This window comes from Panicum virgatum, chromosome 4K (assembly GCF_016808335.1).
Source record: "Panicum virgatum strain AP13 chromosome 4K, P.virgatum_v5, whole genome shotgun sequence".
NCBI lineage: Eukaryota > Viridiplantae > Streptophyta > Magnoliopsida > Poales > Poaceae > Panicum > Panicum virgatum.
This window is the reverse complement of record NC_053139.1, coordinates 4219823-4238509: the sequence shown is the minus strand read 5'-3', so window position 1 is coordinate 4238509 and position 18687 is coordinate 4219823. Positions and strand designations below refer to the sequence as shown.

Below are 18687 nucleotides of genomic sequence, written 5' to 3'. Positions count from 1 at the left end.
TATGGGAGCACTAGTTTGGAACAAATCTAGGAGCTAGCCGCCGTGGTTTCTTGAACACTTTCCAACAGCCGCCATGGGTAAACGTTCTTCGAACGGGGTCGATCGAGTCCAAACAAGCTGCTCGCCAATCGGCACGACGATGCGCTTTGCGGCCCTCGTCAATTATTGGTGGGATTCTGCACTCAGAATCAAAATGAAATGAATCTAGACACTGATTAATTAAAATAAACGAGATTCTAGAAACCATAGTTGGGACGAAAAATGACGCAGGCGCTCACGTAATCGTCGTCAATTGATCCCTGGGCTCTAGTAACGTATTGTCCAGGTCTTCTTCCCACCCAACAACACCCAACCCATCGTGTCCGACCGAGGAGGCGGCGGCGGCGGCCCAGTTTGGGCCCAACTACAAAGCCTCAGCACGAACTTGCGATTGGATGGATCTCTAGAGTTCAATATAGGCAGGTTGTCGATCGACCTCACCTCTATCTTGGAAATACCTGATAATATAGACTAGATTGCATCGTGCATGTTTCGTACTAGATAAGTAGGTGCAATCGAGTGGCAATTTGGGCTTCTCCGGTGAGAATCCTCACCCGAGCTGTGCACGAGTCCGATTCACCACTGGAGAAAGCGAATCTTCAAGGAAAAAGAGAGGTCGAATTGTCGTTGGGAGTCGACTCCTCGCAGATAAAAAATAGGTCGGTTGCACCTGCCATGTCTTGCTCCTTAGGTGTCTGCAGCTTTTAGAAGAGAAAGTCTGCTCTCTTATGCCCTGTTTATTGGAGTGCAGGGGGGCATAGTTTGGATTGGCTCGGGATTCGATTGGAACGGATCCTTATGTGGCTACTTTTTCAGATGATGGTTCACTTATGTGGCTACTTTTTCAGATGATGGTTCGACTCGCTATTGGAGAGGGCCTTAATGCAATCAATATGTAATTTTTTTTAGTTTTAAGCTAAAGCACGTGTAACACGATGGTTGGCCTGCTATTGCACAACCAACTCGTCAGGGTTCAAGTTATGGCCATTCTCATCTTCGGACGCTACATAAAAAATCCCGATCCTAGCATAGCTAGGGCTCAGGGGATTTTCTCGATCAGAAGAAGGTTGAACTTCCTTTTAATATAATTTTTTTAATATAATAGCGTATGAGCAATCTCCACCGGTTTAGGCCCCCCACCCCACCCCCACCCCAGTTTTAGGGCTCCAAACCCGTCTTAAAGACACAAGAACGTTCTACAACATTTGTTCTGTTGGACCGACGCAAACAGCAGCGAATCAGACTCCAGCGGCAGGAATGCGAAACACCTCAACATGCTGAAACTAGACAGCACAAAAGCCGGCACATACCGGATCAAGAAACTAACATGTGAATTGGTTTCTACATCTTTTTTAAAAAAAATTCAAAAACGAATTGGTTGCTACATTGGACAAATATCCAGAATTTCTGGCCGAGGTGCATATATAGAAAACCCACAACTTCGTCAGGATGGTAATGAAATTCCCATCGATCTTTTGGGTCATGTCCTATCGATCAACATAGTTACTAGAATCCGATTGGTTTCGCAAAAAGAAAAAAAAAGAATCGGATTGTTTAAGAGAGCTCCGATAAATGGTGCAGTGCATTGAAAGTGACTGATTTATCGTATCTTTAGCACCAAAAGCACGCTTGAGAGTTGAAAGGTACACCCCACCACCGACCGGACCATGGCATTGAAATTCGGAAGGGAAAGATCTATTGCATCTTGCTTCTTCAGTGACGGAAATTTAGCAATTCTGATTGTTAGTCAAGCACCAAACTGAAAAACAAAACATGCTAAAAGCTCCCAAAGGAATTTGCAAGTAGTGCTCCAAAGGAATCTGTAAGCAGTGATAGATGCTTTTTCAGTTGCTACCGCATCTGCCTGGGAAATTGATCTTCGAGACCCAGCGCATGTCGGCAAATGATTTGGAATTTAAAGTCAATCGATATTCCATCCAACGGGTAAATTAATATGTTTTCCACTCCTTGATCGGATTTTGCTATTATAAAAATGCAACCTGAGAAATTGCCTTTGAAACCGACCTTATGCCCATTCATTCGATTCATAAATAAATGACTTGTAGGTTAATTTCCGATACAAATGTAGCATTCGGTTCATAAAGCCACATCTACCTTTTGGCTGTTTATTCAACGACAGAAGCTTGCAAAAGCGGAAACAAACATTACATTAGTGACCTATTATCTTATTATTTGGCCAACAAACGTAGCCTCCATGTTCGCTCTCAAGGCCTAGAAATTCTCACGTTAATAGGAAAAAATAAAATAAAAATCTAAATTATCCACCACTGTCATTATAATAAAATTAATCAAAAATACCTCTTATTGATAAAATAAGAGAAATTTAAATTACCCATCACTGTCATTATAATAAAATTAGTCAAAAATACCCCTTATCTTATTAGTCAGGCTCACCGCAACCAATTAACGTGCGGCACATGAATACGTTAATCACAGATCTAAACATAATCTATACGAGGAAAACAGGTTGATGTTATCATCACGTATTCATAAATGAGACAGATTTACCTTTTTTAAAAATTTAAACAGAACTCATATGAGGAGAACATGTTGACTTCGTAAAAGCAATCTGTAGGACTCGCCGCCAGAGTTCCACAACGTGGCTCGCTTCTGCGCAAATGTAACCTTATCTTCAAAGACCGTCAGATTTTTGCCCCCACCCCCATTGAGCCACGTAGGCTCAAAAATCTCGGCCGTCGGATCGCGCATGAATGGCTCGGATTGTCTAGAAGGCTCGGCAATTTTATAAAAAAAAGCCTGAACTTTATCAAAATTAATATATAGTCCAGCCCACACTCAGATAATTTTATAGAAATCCCCTTGAACTTTGCAGAAATAGCATTTGCTCAAGCCACCTCGCAAATAGTTTTACAGCAACCCCCTCGACCTTTATAGAAATACAATTTGAGCCACGTCATTCGAAATTTCTCGGTCGTCGGATCGCACATGGATGACTCGGATTATCCATGAAACTCGGCAATTTTATAAAAAATCCCTTGAACTTTATTAAAATTAATATGTAGTCCAGCTCATACTCAGTTAATTTTATAGAAACCCCAGACCCAAGGGGGGGGGGATTTTTGCCCCCCCCAACGATTGAGCCACGTAAGCTCAAAAATCTCGCCCGTCGGATCGCGCGTGGATGGCTCGGATTGTCTAGAAGGCTCGGCAATTTTACAAAAAACCCTCGAACTTTATCAAAATTAATATATAGTGGCTCGGCAATTTTACAAAAAAACCCCTCGAACTTATCAAAATTAATATATAGTCCATCCCACACTCAGTTAATTTTATAGAAACCCCCTTGAACTTTGCAGAAATAGCATTTGCTCAAGCCACCTCGCAAATAGTTTTACAGCAACCCCCTCGACCTTTATAGAAATACAATTTGAGCCACGTCATTCAAAATTTCTCGGCCGTCGGATCGCGCATGGATGGCTCGGATTATCCATGAGACTCGGCAATTTCAGAAAAAACCCCTTGAACTTTATTAAAATTAATATGTAGTACAGCCCACACTCAGTTAATTTTATAGAAACCCCTTTGAGCTTCGCTAAAATAGTATTTGCTCAAGCCACCTCCCAAATAATTTTACAGTAACCCCCTCGAGCTTCATATAAATACAATTTTAATGAAGCCAACTCTCAGGCAGTTTTATGGAAACCAACGCTAACTTTATCGAAATTAAACTGCAGTCCAACCACTCCTCTGACAATTTACTGAACCCCCCTAGCTTTTCATAAATAACATTTATTCAAGCCACCTCTCCGGCAATTTTATGACAACTGTTTCGATCCAACCACCTTTCAGGTAATTTTATGATAACCAACCCGCGATCCATGTATTTTTTACAAACCCAAACTCTACAACACTTAACCCACGCTCGACAGACTTTTACAAAAAGGCCCTAAACTTCCTAAAAATGTACCCATAGCCCGAAACTTTGCAGAAAAGGGCCCCCAGATTTATGACGATCAACCCACGACCCCTGCATTCTAACTAAATAATAATACCTTAAAGTTTCTATAAATTAATCCATAGCCTAAAATTTTATGAAAAACATTTCCAGCCTTCATACCAATCACTGGGCTACAGGTCATGGCGCGGCAACGCCGCGCCAATCTTTTAATATCTAGCCGCGGGTAGCCCACCTAGTTTGGTTGCAAAGAGGTGACCCTTAGATGCACCTCCAACCTCTTTAATATAAAATTTTGTACTATTTTTTTCAAAATAGGATTCCACTTTGAAAAAGTAGTACAAAATTATGAACTAAGCATCTCTAAGAGATTTTGTATTTTGGGTGAGTTTTCTAAAAAAAAGGAAGACAAAAAACTCATTTCTATCTAGGGGGTGCCACTGGGCATCTTTGCCTAGCGCTGAGTTCTAGCCATTCCTTTTTGGATTTTGGAGAAGTTATTGGATTTCATTTTTTTTCGCTAGCTATTTTGTTTTATATAATAGCTATATCAGAATTTTAGCTATTCATAGATATAAGAGCTCTTGGAGATGCTCATGGGTGGGAAATCCAACAGCTTCTCCATCTATCCCCTTCTCACGCTGATAAATAAATGGGCCCCAATCCACCTCCTGCCAGCCGCAACTTCCTTCCCAGCACCGGAGCTCCGCCCAGGGGAGCTTGCGCTGGAGCTCCGCCCGCCCGCCTGCCCGCCCAGGGGAGCTCGCGCCGGAGCTCCGCCCGGCCTGGGGAGCTCGCGCCGGATCTCCGCCCGCCCAGCTGGAAGGCGCGGCGGCGGGCCAGAGCAGGGAGGCGTGGCGGACAGCGGAGCTCAAGGCGGGGGTGACGCGAGGTCGCTGGCACTAACGAGATGGAGGGCTGGCGGCGGGGCATGGCGGGCCCGGCGGCGGGCATGGCAGGGCGGGGCCGGCAGCGCGCATGGCGGGGAGCGGCGGGACCGGCACGGCGCAGTCGGGAGGAAGGGAGGGTGGGCCCAAATGGAGATAGAGAAGCCATGTGATGAGGTAAAAATAGCTCATGAGGAGCGCTGGATGCCTATCCAGATGACCAAGTTGTGCAATTGAAGAAGCTGTTACATCCTTTTTAATTTTGTTTGGCTATTTTTAACTATCCAACCTTTTTTTTAGAGGAACTGTTGGAGTTGCTCTAAGGGATAACAATTTGCACCCCTAGTGATTTCTATTTGCCAGAGCTCCTGAAGTGATTTCAAAGAGGGCTCTGCCAAACGACAGTTTGCAGAGGAGATGATCTATGATAAAAACTAGCTTTCCCTAAAGATCGCTTTCCTATACCAAACTAATCAGACCTTGTGATGAGTCACGCACGCACTACTCCTCCGGAAGTCGCCGGCGAGGTAGCAGAGAACAGACCACTGCGGGCGCGATGACGCTCCCCACCCGCCGGACCCTTGCCAATCCCGTCGTCGCCCTCCTCCTCCTCCTCCTCTCCGCCGTTTCCTCGTCTTCCCTGCCGCCGGAGGACGGCATCCGGATCATCTCCGCCGAGAAACAGGTATGCTTCTTATGTGCACTGCCCACATCGTCGTACAGATACCTTCCCACTAGCACCATTCGCTCGCTCCTGTCTGAATTTCTTGTTCTTTCCTTCCTCAGATGTGAATTCTTTTGTTATGAAAGAATGTCCACTAGCTTTTGACTTGGAATTCATTAGTGGTTGTACTTACCAATCGAAATCCCAATACTGTTTTAGTGATCCGGTTCGTTCGGATTTGGGGAAGCTCTAGTTTTGAGTTTATTTAAGAGATGAGACTGTCAGGATTCTCGATCGCATCCCCCCCGGCCGTCGCCCTCTGGTCGCGGCGGCGGCCCGCGTCTTGGCCGAAGTCGGTCCGGATCGCGTCGTTCCCTCCCTCCCTCTCCTCTCTTTCCCCCGGCCCTGAACCTTGAACGTGAACGTCCGCCGGGGCCGGATCCGCCCCCCGCCCCCCTCCCCCCCGGGCCGAATCTGGCCTTCCATCGTGGGGTCGCCGCCGTCCCGCTCCCGGCCTGCCTCTGCTCGGGTGGGTTTGGGGCGTGGCCATGCCGCCACTGCCGCTGTCTGCACCGGAGTTGCTTCGGTGGCTTGGGTGGGCGTGGTGTGTGGCCGCGTCGTCGTCGTCGCCGCCGCTTGCCCCGGTCTGCCGTCGTCTCGCGCGCCGCCCCCGGTTGGGTGCTCCGTCTGCCTGTCGCCTCGGGTCGCGGGGGCTGTGGGTCTACCTCCGGTCGCCCCTTCTGTGTCCGCGCGGCTGGGCTCTCTGGCAGTGGGGGCGCGGTCGTGCCGGCGCTCGCCCCGCTGATGGCCGAGCGTGCTTGGCTGTGCTGCTGCGCTCGCCGGCGGTGGGGGCGCGTTCGGGCCGGCGCTTGCCCCTCGGGTGCGTGGCTGTGTTGCTGCACTTGCCGGTGGTGGGTGCGTGGCCGTGGCTGTTGCGCTCGCCCTGCTGTGGTTCCGGTGGTGGGCTTGCCCGTCGCCACGGGCTTAGGCGCTGCGGCGGCCACGTTGTCACGTTCCGTGCTGGGGGGCTTGGGCCATCGCCTCTGGTCGTTGGGGGCGGGCGCCCCTACGGCCGGCTGACGGCCCTCGTCCTAGGGTTCCGCCCAGGTCCGGGATATCTGTGCCTTTCCCGCGGTGTTGCGGCAGTCCTTCGACGGGTCCCGGCGGGCTCGCCGCGGCGTTCCTTGGCCTTTGGATCCGGGGAGGGAATGGGGCAGAGGCGAAAGCCTAGGTCTGCTTGTGGACCAATGACGACGACGCCTTCGGGCGCCGTTTATCTTCTTGAAGGTGTCATTGTTTGCCCCTCTTTCCTCCTCTCCGGCGAGCTTTCCGGGTGAAAACCTTAACCTTCTTGGTCGGACGACGGCGGCGCCTGTGGCGTCGCTCCCTTCTTGGAGACGTCGTCTTGGAAGCTCTTCTGGCGGTGGTCGTCTGCTCTCTTTGGAGAGTTTCCGCTACTGCGCCTGCCTTCGCTTGTTTCGTCTACATCATCCGGGTTGCCTTGGTCGTCGGTTTATGTTCGCTGGCGGATGCTTTGCCGCCGTTCTGCTCTAGCGGATGCTTTTTCGTTGCCGTCGTGCTGGTGATCGCTTCGGGCGGATGCTTTGCCGCCTAGTTGGGTTGGGTGGATGCTTTGCCACCTTGTTGAGTCGGGTGGATACTTTGCCACCTTTGTCGTGTTGTCGATCTTTGCACCCTTGGCGTTGTAATATCTTTTAGCAGGTTCAGTTGTGGTCGTGTCTAGGTTTGTGGGTCACCTGTGTCTCCCCCATTTTTCTTGCTTTACTTGTTTGTTGTACGAGTCGCCTGCCACTTACTTGGTGGTGCTCTGTGTCCGCCTTGATAGCCTCTGCTATTAAGGTTTGTTTTGGTCGTTTTGCTTTCCTCTTAATGAAATACGTGCTCAGGCACGTTCGCGAAAAAAGGGCCCTCTCTGTGGCAAACAAACCGAGCCCAAAAACTACGTCTCTCCCTCTCATGGCAGGCACAATAACATTTGACAGTTGAATTGCGTGCAGATCCACCTCACTGGTCCCATTGCCAGAGTGATCCTAACATTGGAGGTAACAGTTTCTTATTCCTCGTTTTGCTCCGCCGCCAGTCAGCTACTCAGCTATTGTTCATTGCCGAATGTCTGCCTGCCAGGTCGAGAATGCTGCCGCCGCCACGGATGCATCTCGAGTTCTTCTCGCGTTCTGGCCCTGGGAGGTTGAGCACCTCGCCATTGTCAGGGCCACCAGGGTGGAGGGGAAGCATAGGAAGAAGGCACACGAGCCCCTCCGCGTCGAACCCTCCGATCTCACGGCGGCGACTCCGAATGGTGCTTGCCTCTTCTCTGCCCTGCTCAGCACTCATCTCAAGCCTGGCGAGGCGACCACTCTGGAAGTGCTGTACGTGCTGACGCATGCCGTGGACCCTTATCCGGCTGCGATCGTTGGCCGGTCGGAGTCCCAGCTGGTTTACTACCATGACAGCGCGGTGCTTCTGACACCCTACCATGTCCTAGAGCAGGCTACCTACATCAAATTGCCGAGCAATAGGATCGAGAGCATCACGATGGTGGATCCGACCAGCCGGGCTGGCGCTGAGATTAAATACGGCACGTATTATAACCAGATGCCAATCACGTATCTGCGCATCTCTGTGTGCTATGAGGTTGGTCCATTTGCTGTTGTGGAGAAGCTTGAACGGAAGGTGGATATTCCTTGCCAGGGACACATCAAAGTCACAGATCAGTATAAAATGAGACACGATGTTGCTTGGTACAAACGAATCTTTTCAAGGTTAGCTGCATACTCCATATATACTTACTCTCGTCAGCTTGCTTACTGGGGTCTAAGAAAGTAAGAATGGCCTTGGCGCCAAACAGATGCAACTGCAAAAATTTGCAGCTGAGACTGAGAAAATGCTAGTTGCTGTGAGTCTGAATCACTAACTTGGGGGGTCACAGTTCCCCATGACATTTTCTAGTACTGCAAACTTAATTTTACCTTCTTCTGCTGGGGATGTTTGAACCTTGCATTATCTAGTCAAATGATCTCTCTTAGTATTTGTCCACTTCTTCAAACAATATAGTACTGACAAATTTGAAATAGATGTGCTGATACCTGCTAGAATTTATTGGCTTCTGGGTATGTAGCACATGCCATGTTGAACTCATGCATATTGGTCTAAGGCTCTAAGCTTCTAGTACTACTTGTGAACCTCAGGATCCTTTCATTTGAAGCTGCAGGAATTGAATTATTAGCAGCTCATTAGGTCAACTTAGTTAAATGCTTCACGGTTACACTTATTCAGAACTTTCTTGCTAGGCCTGAGTGTCCCAGAATTTGGCCACTTGCCAATACATTGTCGTCATCAATTAAGGATCGGCTTTATTTTACATTGCTACAAGGGCCAAGGTACGGTTGGCACTGCACGCCGTCGTTCACCGCCGGCTATGGTCTGCCATTGGAAGATTTTCTCTTTGAGTCGGTTGATGGCCGGCGCTACATCAACCTTACTTTTGGAATCCCTCAACTCGATACTGTGGTTGACGATTTTGCTACTACGGTAAGCGTGGCATCATCCTATTTAATCAAAGGATCATGTTGAGAAGTGTCATGGTCCAATTTGTGATGAACTTTGCATGAAATGAGATTCTTGAGAAAAATACCAGGTTGCTGCTTGTTTGGAGCAGTGATAATAATGTATACAAAGGCATCTTCTTGGGCATTCACATCTAGCAGAAACATCAACCTTTTTAACGTTGCAGGTTATACTTCCTGAAGGATCAAAAAATCCACAGGCTATTGTTCATTTTCCGAATCCACAGGCTATTGTTCATTTTCCGACAAAGGTAAATCCCATCTTTCCTTCCACTCATTGCGTGTGACGCGCCCAGAGTCATACTTGCTTTCATGACTTTGTTTCTACCATGGCTCTCATGAAGTGCGGGTGTTCACCTTAGTTTATACCTAAATTTAGGTTGTCATTGCCAAGATTCTGCCATGAGTTGTGCGTAGTTCCGAGTCCTTGAACTTTGTACTTCACCTTAGTTTTAGGCTATCATGGGCTCATGGCTTGTTTCTACTATTTCAGTTTCGTATTTTTCTCCCCCTATCCAGGAGGGCCATAAAGCCCATAAGTCGTTAAAAGAAGTTTACTCTAAACATCTATTTACTCCTTAATTTTCATATATAATCAGTGCCTTCCTCCATTTTCAGTTCTGGAAGATTATTTTGTGATTATGATACTTGCCACTGATGCAGACGAGTTATTCATACCATGATGCTGGGAGGGCGAAGGTGGTGATAAAGAAGAAAAATGTAGTAGGAGAGCACAATGTTCCGTTCCAGGTACTTACTTCTTCATATGCGTGAAGCGTGTTTTTTTTAATTAGTACTAATCTATTCTGATATTTGGAACATTCTGTCAACTTTTTTTTAGGTGTACTACGAATCCAATCCGACCTTCATGCTGGCCGACCCATCAACTCTCTGGGCAGTGATTATTGTTGTTGTCTGCGTCGCATATTCACTATTTCAGGCATTTTCCACACAAGCGGGAAACCAGGATACCATTTGAAAACTCGTCATGGGGTATTATTTAGGTTGCCATGTTTGTATATATTTTTCAGATAATGGAAAAAACAATAATTTCAGCTTCATCCGTCCTGCAGCCAAGCCACTGTTACAAAGACATATGACTTCAGATCGTGTAGTCCAGTCACCAATGCAACACGCCAAAATGCAAAATACAACAATGATCATTAAGGCTATGTTTGGTTCTTGAACAAAGCACACCACACGCTTCTGTTTGGTTTGTGACTGAGCTGTGGCATGCTAATTAAACAAAGTGCAGAGCTACTTCAGTGCTTTCTTCCCCTGATTCTCGCCAAATGTTTGCCGCTCCATTTGTTGTCCACCACATATGCGGCTAGCCGAAGCATTGGCGTGGCAAACATTGGCAGAAATCAAACATACCCTAAGCTGACTCCAACGGAGCAGCCAAAGGGCCAGGCAAAGCTAAAATAGCTGCCGCGCGGGTACTGTAGCAGAAGAAATCTCCTTCCAATGGGACAGCTAAATGGGCCAGCCAAAATCGTGGTAGGAGAGAGAATCAGCCAAAATCGCTAGTGTTCTGGCCGGCAGCCATCACGCCGCTCCATCTCTGCTAGCATGGCCCCACGGCCTACCAACCCGGACCCACCACCATTTACTACAAGAGGAGAAGGGAAAGTAGCTTTGCTGTTGGATTCACTCGTGATATGGCTGGGCAGGCAACTTGCCGGGGGCAGGCAAAGCCCCGGATGGCTGGCCGAAATGGCTTGCGCCTGTTGGAGTCAGCCTTGCATGTGTTTTGTTTGGAGATGGGTTGGGTCCATTCCTATTTTTCTGGGTTGGGTTCAATCTACCTAGTGTTTGGTTAAAGGGTTGGGTTGGTTCCAGTTTTTTTGTTTGGTTTGAAGTCTAGATATGTGGGTTGAGATAACCGTTTGTAACACCGTAAGGGAGCTTTTTGTGGGACCCACCTGTCGGTCTCTCTGCTCATTTTCTTCCCCTCCCTTCCCCTTCTTCCTCTGCCTCACCTCGCCCTGCCCTGCCCCGCTCGGGCGCTCCTCCTGCAACCCGCTGCTAGCCCCGCTCCTTCGCCTCACCTCACCCCGCTGGCGTGCCTCCGCCCGTCCCCCACACCGGCGAGCTCCTCCGCCCGCCCGTCGCGCCGACGCGCTCCTCGGCAGGCTCCCCAGCGCCGGTGGCTCCGCCCTCCCGCCCGCCCTCGTGCCGTTGAGCTCGGTAGTGCCGGTGCTCCGCCTGCCCCCGCGCCCGCGAGCTCGGCCTCACGGCCGTCGCCCACGCCCGCGCGGACGGAGCCGATACGGCGTCAAAGTGGGTCGGAGTGGTCCGCTCGATTTGGGCGGACCACTCCGACCCGCATCTGGGAGGAATATTCCTCTTTAGGGATGGATGGACTCAACCCATCTTATTTCCAAACCAAACACCTCCAAAAACAGGTCCAACCCAACCTAACCCACTTGAACCCTTGAACCAAACACACGATAAGTGTGTAGTGGTGGTTGGACGGGGTGTAAGAACTTTTACAACCTAGAAATTCCATTTGGAGGACTTGCTAGGGAACTTTCTACTAGCCCTGCTAGTGGGGCGGGGTCAGATGGGGATTTTGGGGCGGGTTTTCGAATGAGGATCCGTTTATGTGGGTAGTAACAGGTTTAGAGGCCAACGGGTTGGGGGCGGGGTGGGCTGCATCCGCGAGTTGGGGCGGGGTAGGGGTAGAAACGGATCAGATCGCCTGTTCCCGCAAGAAGCCAAGAAGGCGACACCGCCGCCATCGCCGCTGCCGGACACCGTCTCCGCCGCACCTCCCCTCCTCCAACGTCCACAGATCGAGGTACTCCTCTTCCACCTTGCATCTTCATCTCCTGCGCATCACCCCTTCCTCTTCCTCAATGGCTCATTGGCTCCCTTCCTCTTCTTGCAAGATGCCAAGATCTGTGGGGAGGTGCTGTAGGCACGGCGGGATCGCTAGATCTGTAGCCACCGGCTTCGCCTTCTTCCAGGCTGCCAACGCGGCGGTCCGCGCCTCGGTCTCCCGCGAGCGGTGAGAGGCGCGGAGCGCTGCGAGCGGCGACTGCGAGACGGGCCGGTCTGCGGGCGTGGAGGCCGGAGGCCGTCGGCGCAGATCCGTGGGCGGAGCAAGGAGGCCGTCGGGCGGGAGAAATTTGGAATTTCGCTATTGTCAGAAGTGGGTTTCGCTGTTTTGCCATCAAATAATTGGGTTTCGCCAAATTGCCATTATGAAACCACACCGCTCCGCCAGAATGCCTTTTCGGGATTTTTTGATTCATTTTACGTTTTTTCACTAAATTTTTGAAGGAAACTTCCCAAATTACCCCTGACCCTCTTCCAGGCTGTACGAGACCGGCATCCTTCTTTTCTCCTCGCCGTCGGTTCCCGTCTCGCCGGCGTCAAGAGCGGCGGTGCCGAGGATGCCGCCGGCGAGCATCACCTCCCCAACACGAATCCTCCTAGCAAATCGACTCCTCCTAGCATCGCCATCTTGGAGTGCGCCTCGCAGACCTTGTGTCGGCGGTGGTAGTCGCGGCACTTGCTGAGGTCGGCCTTGCAGCCGTCCACCGCGCACAACGGGCACTGCGCCCCGCCGGTGCCGCTAGCGCCCGAGCGCGGGCGCTTCATCGGGCTCGCGGACGGCACCACCGCAGCAGCCGCCCAGGCCGGCGCTGGCGCCGGCGCCGCCGGCTCCTTCATCTGGTTGTAACACCCCGATATTTTGCCGGGGTCACCATGGCCAAATTGGCCACGGCACCGCCGAACGATGCCCGCGTTCCGCGTGTCGCGGTTGCCGCCGTGCCGCCCCTTCCTTCTGCTGCTGCTCGACCGCTGCCCCCTCTCTCTCTCCCTCGCCTCTCTCTCATGCGCTTGCCCCGCTTGCCGCCTCACATCGCCGCCATGGCCGCCGTGCCGGCTTGCCAGTGTCGCCGCACGGCGCCGTCTCGCCACCGGCTGCCTCCATCTCACCGACGCACGCATGAGGTGCGCCTCGCGCCCCTGGACCTCCCCACGCTGGCCTCACCGCCGACCGGCCTCGCCGTCGGCGAGAACGCCGCCGCTACTGCCGCCGCCTTGGCCGCCGCCTGAGACCGCCGTCGAGCTACCTCCTCCACCCAACCTCACCCCCAGTGGACCTCGCAAACGGCATCCCTACCACTCAGTGAAGCTCACCGGCCCGGCTGCCCCTTTCAAACCTCGCCGGAGCGCCGCCGCCGCGACCTAGCACCACCGCCGGCCGCCTCCTCGCATGGCACCGCCACCACGAGCCACCCCAACGCCGGCCAAGTCCCTCTACAGGTCCGCCTGGACCCCCTCTAGCTTTCCCCCAACGTCCCCCTCGCCGCCGGCGATCACCGGCGCCGGAAAACGGGCCGCCGCCGCCTCCCCTGTCTCCAACCCCGGCCAAGGGCCATTTTGTAATATCTTTTAAGTTTCCAGGGGCCTGTTTGCAAAGTTGCTTTTCCTTTTTAGTTTTAAAACCAGTGAACTTCTAAATTCAATTAAAAATCATAGAAAAATAAAAAAAATGCAAACTAAAATTTATTGGATTCCTTGTTCTAAGATCTACAATTTTTCTTACAGGTTGATCTTCAGTTTCTAAATAGTTTTTGCTCTAGTTTAAATATTAGTTTAAGTGGTGGTAAACTTTGAAAATGCATAGTAAATCATGGAATAATCATAAAATAGAAAATAAAGATGTTTTGGAATCCTTGTGATCAGATCTATGCAATGAACCTATAATATGACATGTGTTGTTGGAAAAATATTGTCCTAGAATTTTATTCATGCTTGTTAGGGATAAAACCATATATGTAGTTATGTTGCTCCTTTTGCTGTGAAATTTTTATGGTAGATTAGTCATGTGATGTATGTGATGTGGTAAAAGTTTCAGATTTATTAGTGCATGAGTTAGTGATTTAACTTGGTTAGTGTTTAATAAATAGTTTATGAGTAATAGGAATATGCATAAATAATTATGCTTGCTGATGAATCATGAAAACTTCATGCTAGGGTTGTTTTCTATTGTTTTGTCACTAGTAAATATTTTATGTTCGGAACATATAGGTTGCTAATCAAAAATAATTTTTATTAGTACCTAGGCATGTTGTATTAGAAATATTAGTTTCTTTCCATATATAAAAGATCATAATAAATCCATGTAAAATAAATTGTTAGGTATAATTATATGTTATAATTTGTAAGAATTAGTTGTGCTATTAAATTGTATTCATGCAATTTAATTTGTTTCTAGCATTTGCAGTTTCTCTTGTTTTCTGCCCTGTAAATGTAACATTTGGTGTATAATCTTGACATAATAATTCTGAAGGATGCTAATCATGATAGAATGGACTAGGAGCAGAGTGTATACTATACCAGTAAAAACCTAGTTTAATGTATGCTGAAGTCATTAGCTAGCAATTTTCCTTTCCGGTACGACGATCGGGTAAATTGTGTAGCTTTGTTTATTTGTCTGTAGGTTTAATATAGAAAATATTTCATACAAGATGTGTGTCATTGCTATCGTGCTCGACCTTGTTACTTTATGTACATAACTAATTTGATTATTGCTCGATCAATGATTGCATGTGTATGTGTAGAAATATGCATTGCATTAATTAGTATCTCATATGCACACATGTATAATCGTAGCCGAGGACGTCGTCTATGAGTTGGTCGTGAAGTCCAGAACCAGCAATACAGGACCAGAAAAAAGTTCGTGAAGACCCAGCCCAAGGCCGCAAGTAATACTAACCTCGTTCAGCAAAAGTCAAGCCCCGGAGCATAACCTATTATTTTAACTTATGAAATGTTATATATATTTACTTGTTTATGCATTAAATTTCTAGGCGTTGAATGAAGCCCTAGTTGCATGATTCTTAGGTTCCATTGGTCGAATTACTAGTATGTGTAGGTCATTATCTTTGCCATGCTAAAAATAGGATTCGGTAGAAGTCGAGTAATTTTCTGTTACTCGCGAGATATAGGATGTCTTTATGATTTGATTATGGAATATTGGAATATGGAGGAAAGGAAATGAATTGGAGACCGGACGGGAATTGTCTAGCCCCGTCTGTGTCGGTTAAGGACCGTACCGTTGTCGGCCCTGCTGATCATGTTTGAATTGTACTAACTGCATGCCGGGAGTAGGAGGTAGTCGAAACTGGTAAGCCGAGTACTGCCTTGCTTCGAAAGTACAGGAACCTGCACCCAACTCCTGGGGTAGTTGAGTAGTCGCGGAGAAATGGGGATGCATATGTTTACTTTTGGTGGTCTCACGTTGAGCTCGGCTGACCATATGTCGTTGGGCTGGTTCCTGTAGTTCGAGGCGGGGAGGGGAATGGTTGGTCCGTATGGTCCGACGGGGCTAATACGTGTCGTGTTGGTTAGGTCCACCTTGCAAGGTTAAATCGGATCGATTCGCCGTCAGTCGCTTCTCGGACATGAGCACCTTGATCTCCGAGTCACATCGTAGTAAGGAAATGAAACGAAATGATATGATACACGTTGATGTTATTTAATCAATTATGTTTTCACATTGATTGTTATAGATCTGCAAATCATAGATGTATAGCAACTTTATAACTATAATTTGGAGCTAAAATTTGAAATTAAGGATCTACACTTACATGCTTTTCTGCAAATAAATCCACCAGCCAGAAAGCTTTGCATGTTTAGATATGTGGGCTAAGTATACCCAAAAGTCGGGTAAGTATTGTTGAGTATTAGTATACTCAGGGTTTGTTGTTTACCCTGTTTCAGGTATAGAAGCTAACCAGAATTCGCATCAGTGGGCTCGATGTGACGTCCTCACGTGTCCATAGTTATCGTTTTGTTTTATTGGTTCTCAATCAAATTTCCTTCTCTCAGGTCATATTCTCTTCCGCTGCTGTCATTTATTTTATATAAATTCTAAATTTAAAGCTGTTTTGTAAATATTTATGTCATTATCTATTTTGTGAAATTATATTATGCTGGTACCGTCTGTGCTCGCCGTCGCGCGAGACTTCTGGTGTGTTTCGATCGGCCTGTGGGTTGGAAATAGACTATCAGGTTACACTTAATTAAACTAATGCGTCTAAGGCGTTCAAATAATGGCCATTATGTTTAATTAAGCCGTTTAACTTGCGCTTCTGTCACACTGGTCCACGGCGGCGACGCCGAAGTCGCCCAGCCCGCCGAGCTTGAGGTCGACGAAGCACTCCGCCCGACTCGGCGCCCCGCGCGCCGACGCCGCAGAAGCCGCGGCCGCAGCGACAATGCCGACGCCGCCGCGGCGGGAGGCGCTGCCGTTGCCGTTGCGGCGGCGATGGCCGGCACGGCATCATGCTCCAGGTTGGCCAGGTCCCAGGACACCGGCATCTTGAGATCCCAATCCTGGCCGAGCAGCGGGGGGCAGCCGGGCAGGCAAGCAAGCAGAGCAAGCACCACTGTCACCGTCTCCTCGCGGGCCAGTGCAGACCCCTCGATTTGGCTGCCGATGAAATCAACACCCATGATTTTTGTCTTTCTTCAACATGATTTCAGAGCACAGAAAGGTGCTCACAGCAATGGATCAACATCTGAGTGCAGATTTGGTTCCCAGTTGCAGTCGTGCCAATCATGGTGGAGGGGGGGCTTGCTGCGTTGGGGCTATGGCGTGTTGACGGCGACGGCAGCCATGGGAGCAGAAGAGAGAAGGGGGGCGAACAGCGAAGGCAAGAAAGAATGAGAGGAGACGGCGGTGCTCGTGACCAAAAAAGGATAGGTTTCTGGTAAGTGTATAAGGGTCAGTTCACATAACAAATAGAAGAGCAAAACAAAAAAAAGAATTGTAAAATATTGAAAAGGCATTGCAGAGGTGTGGCATAGTTTCATAATGGCAATTATAATGGCAATTTGGCGAAGCCCAGTTATTTGACGGCAAAACAGCAAAGCCCACTTTGACAATAGCAAAATCCCAAATTTCTCGTCGGGCGGAGGGCAGGTCCACGGGTGGAGCGCGGAGGCCGTCGGCGCGGAGCCGCATGCGCAGATCCTCTGGGCAGCAGGGGGCGGAGGCCGACGGCCGCGGCCCAAGTGCTGGCTGCTGCTGCAGAGCTGCCTGCCCCGAAGCTTCTCGCCTCTGCTCGCTAGCAAGCAGCTTGAGCACAAGACCCCATTCCCTTCCTTCGAGAATCGCATTGCATCGCATCGGATTTCTCAGATCAGATCCACCGCTGCCGTCTCCGGCCGATGCTACTCCATCCAGTCCGGTCCAGGTAACCTTTACTACTCATTCCAATCCTTCCTCCTCCGACCCCCGTGGATCGGAGGGATTGCCCCAAACCCATGGTGGATGATCCGCTTTGCCTCCGTTAACTAGCTTGCTTGCTTATTTACTCCTGCTTGCTTATTCCAGTAATTTGAGAAATCCTTTAGTTCAGTAATTGTTGCAAATTTACTCCTGCAGACATAGGCAGTTGAAGTTAGCGAACTGTTGCACCTGTAGCCTTCCTCTTGAAGCTGTTTGTTAGCCAACTCTTGCACCACCACGACGTGAGATCTGCTGTTTCGGTAATTCAGTATTCTTGTTTCATAATGTTTCGTACTTAAAGCAATTGACAGCATGTGTTACTACTCCTGTTCTATGATTCTATCTCCTCTCCATATGTTTTGTTGTGATTAAATTCAGTTATTGACGGCATGCGTTTTAGTTTTATTCTTAGCTATCGAGGTCAGTAATTAGCTTTGTTCTAGATGAGCTCCTCTCCAATATTCTGCATGTCTGGTTGGATTCGTGTTTCTGGTGAGATCGGATCTGCAAAATGAGCTGCTCTTGCCTGCTCGCTTTTGGCGTTAATGACTTAGCATCTAGTGATCCCAGGAGAGGGAAGAATTGAGGGAGGGATGGATGTATAATGGACGGTTTGCCATTAGCTGACAGGGACAGGTTGGACCATCTGCAGTCTGGCGGCGACTGCTGTGCAATCTCATTACCTGTGCAAGCATGCAAGCAACGCCCCTGGTCCGCATGATCCTGATCTTACGGTTGCTGCAAATTAGCAAAAAGATCCCCCCACGCGTCCTCTACGCACTTGTTAATTGTTTGCCAAAACCCCATCTACAGAAATATTCAATTGAGTTGTAGCCCCTGCGTTGTCTTGCGTTCTCCGATCTTCTCCGCAGCGCTACGTCGCCGCTCGGCGCTCGCTGCTGTAGCCTCTAGGCCGTCGATGCAGCCGACTACTGCAGCTGAAGACTTCTATCCACGACGCTGGTGCAGACATAGCCCTTCCGCTTTGTCGCCTTCCATCCACACTGCCGACCAACACCAGCAGCAACTGAAGGCCGTCCGCAGTACCCCCAGGCTGATCCCATCCTCGCCTATGCCCCAGATGGATGTCTGTGTCCTCCACATACTGTGTTGCCGATCGTACCAGCATCTCCTGCGGCATCCCTCGATCCAATTGAGTTTTGACCAAAAGTGGGACCATCTCAAAAGCTCATTTAATCAGGAATAAATTCTGTTTCAGATGGATAGTAGTATTATGCTAGCCCACAGCTTTCGCAAGCAGCAGCAGAAATAAAATAAAAATGAGGGCGCCAGGCCTTGCTCATCATAAGAGAAGA

At 49.1% G+C, this 18687-nt stretch overlaps 1 protein-coding gene across 5 annotated transcripts; it reads left to right on the top strand.

The window, feature by feature from the left end:
- Positions 1 to 5241: 5241 nt before the first annotated feature.
- LOC120702638 (dolichyl-diphosphooligosaccharide--protein glycosyltransferase subunit 1B-like) lies at positions 5242 to 10379 on the top strand. Of its 5 annotated transcripts, XM_039986501.1 has the most exons (8): positions 5254 to 5548; positions 7531 to 7590; positions 7673 to 8310; positions 8839 to 9079; positions 9282 to 9365; positions 9778 to 9864; positions 9956 to 10107; positions 10188 to 10379. In XM_039986501.1, exons 1-7 carry the CDS (start codon positions 5420 to 5422, stop codon positions 10091 to 10093), a joined length of 1377 nt encoding a protein of 458 aa, XP_039842435.1. In that variant the 5' UTR covers positions 5254 to 5419; the 3' UTR covers positions 10094 to 10107; positions 10188 to 10379. The 5 variants fall into 5 exon arrangements, 4 of the variants coding, with proteins under 4 accessions (XP_039842437.1, XP_039842435.1, XP_039842434.1 ...); XR_005686487.1 differs by having other exon boundaries at positions 5244 to 5548; positions 9733 to 9864; positions 9956 to 10326; XM_039986500.1 differs by having other exon boundaries at positions 5256 to 5548; positions 9956 to 10326.
- Positions 10380 to 18687: the final 8308 nt, after the last annotated feature.

Bases quoted from the DNA above. Each gene is read 5' to 3' on its own strand.
- LOC120702638 (XM_039986501.1), top strand. From the start codon at position 5,420: ATGACGCTCCCCACCCGCCGGACCCTTGCCAATCCCGTCGTCGCCCTC. The intron at 5,549-7,530 runs GTATGCTTCTTA...AACATTTGACAG, and splicing joins TCATCTCCGCCGAGAAACAG to TTGAATTGCGTGCAGATCCA. The intron at 7,591-7,672 runs GTAACAGTTTCT...TCTGCCTGCCAG, and splicing joins GAGTGATCCTAACATTGGAG to GTCGAGAATGCTGCCGCCGC.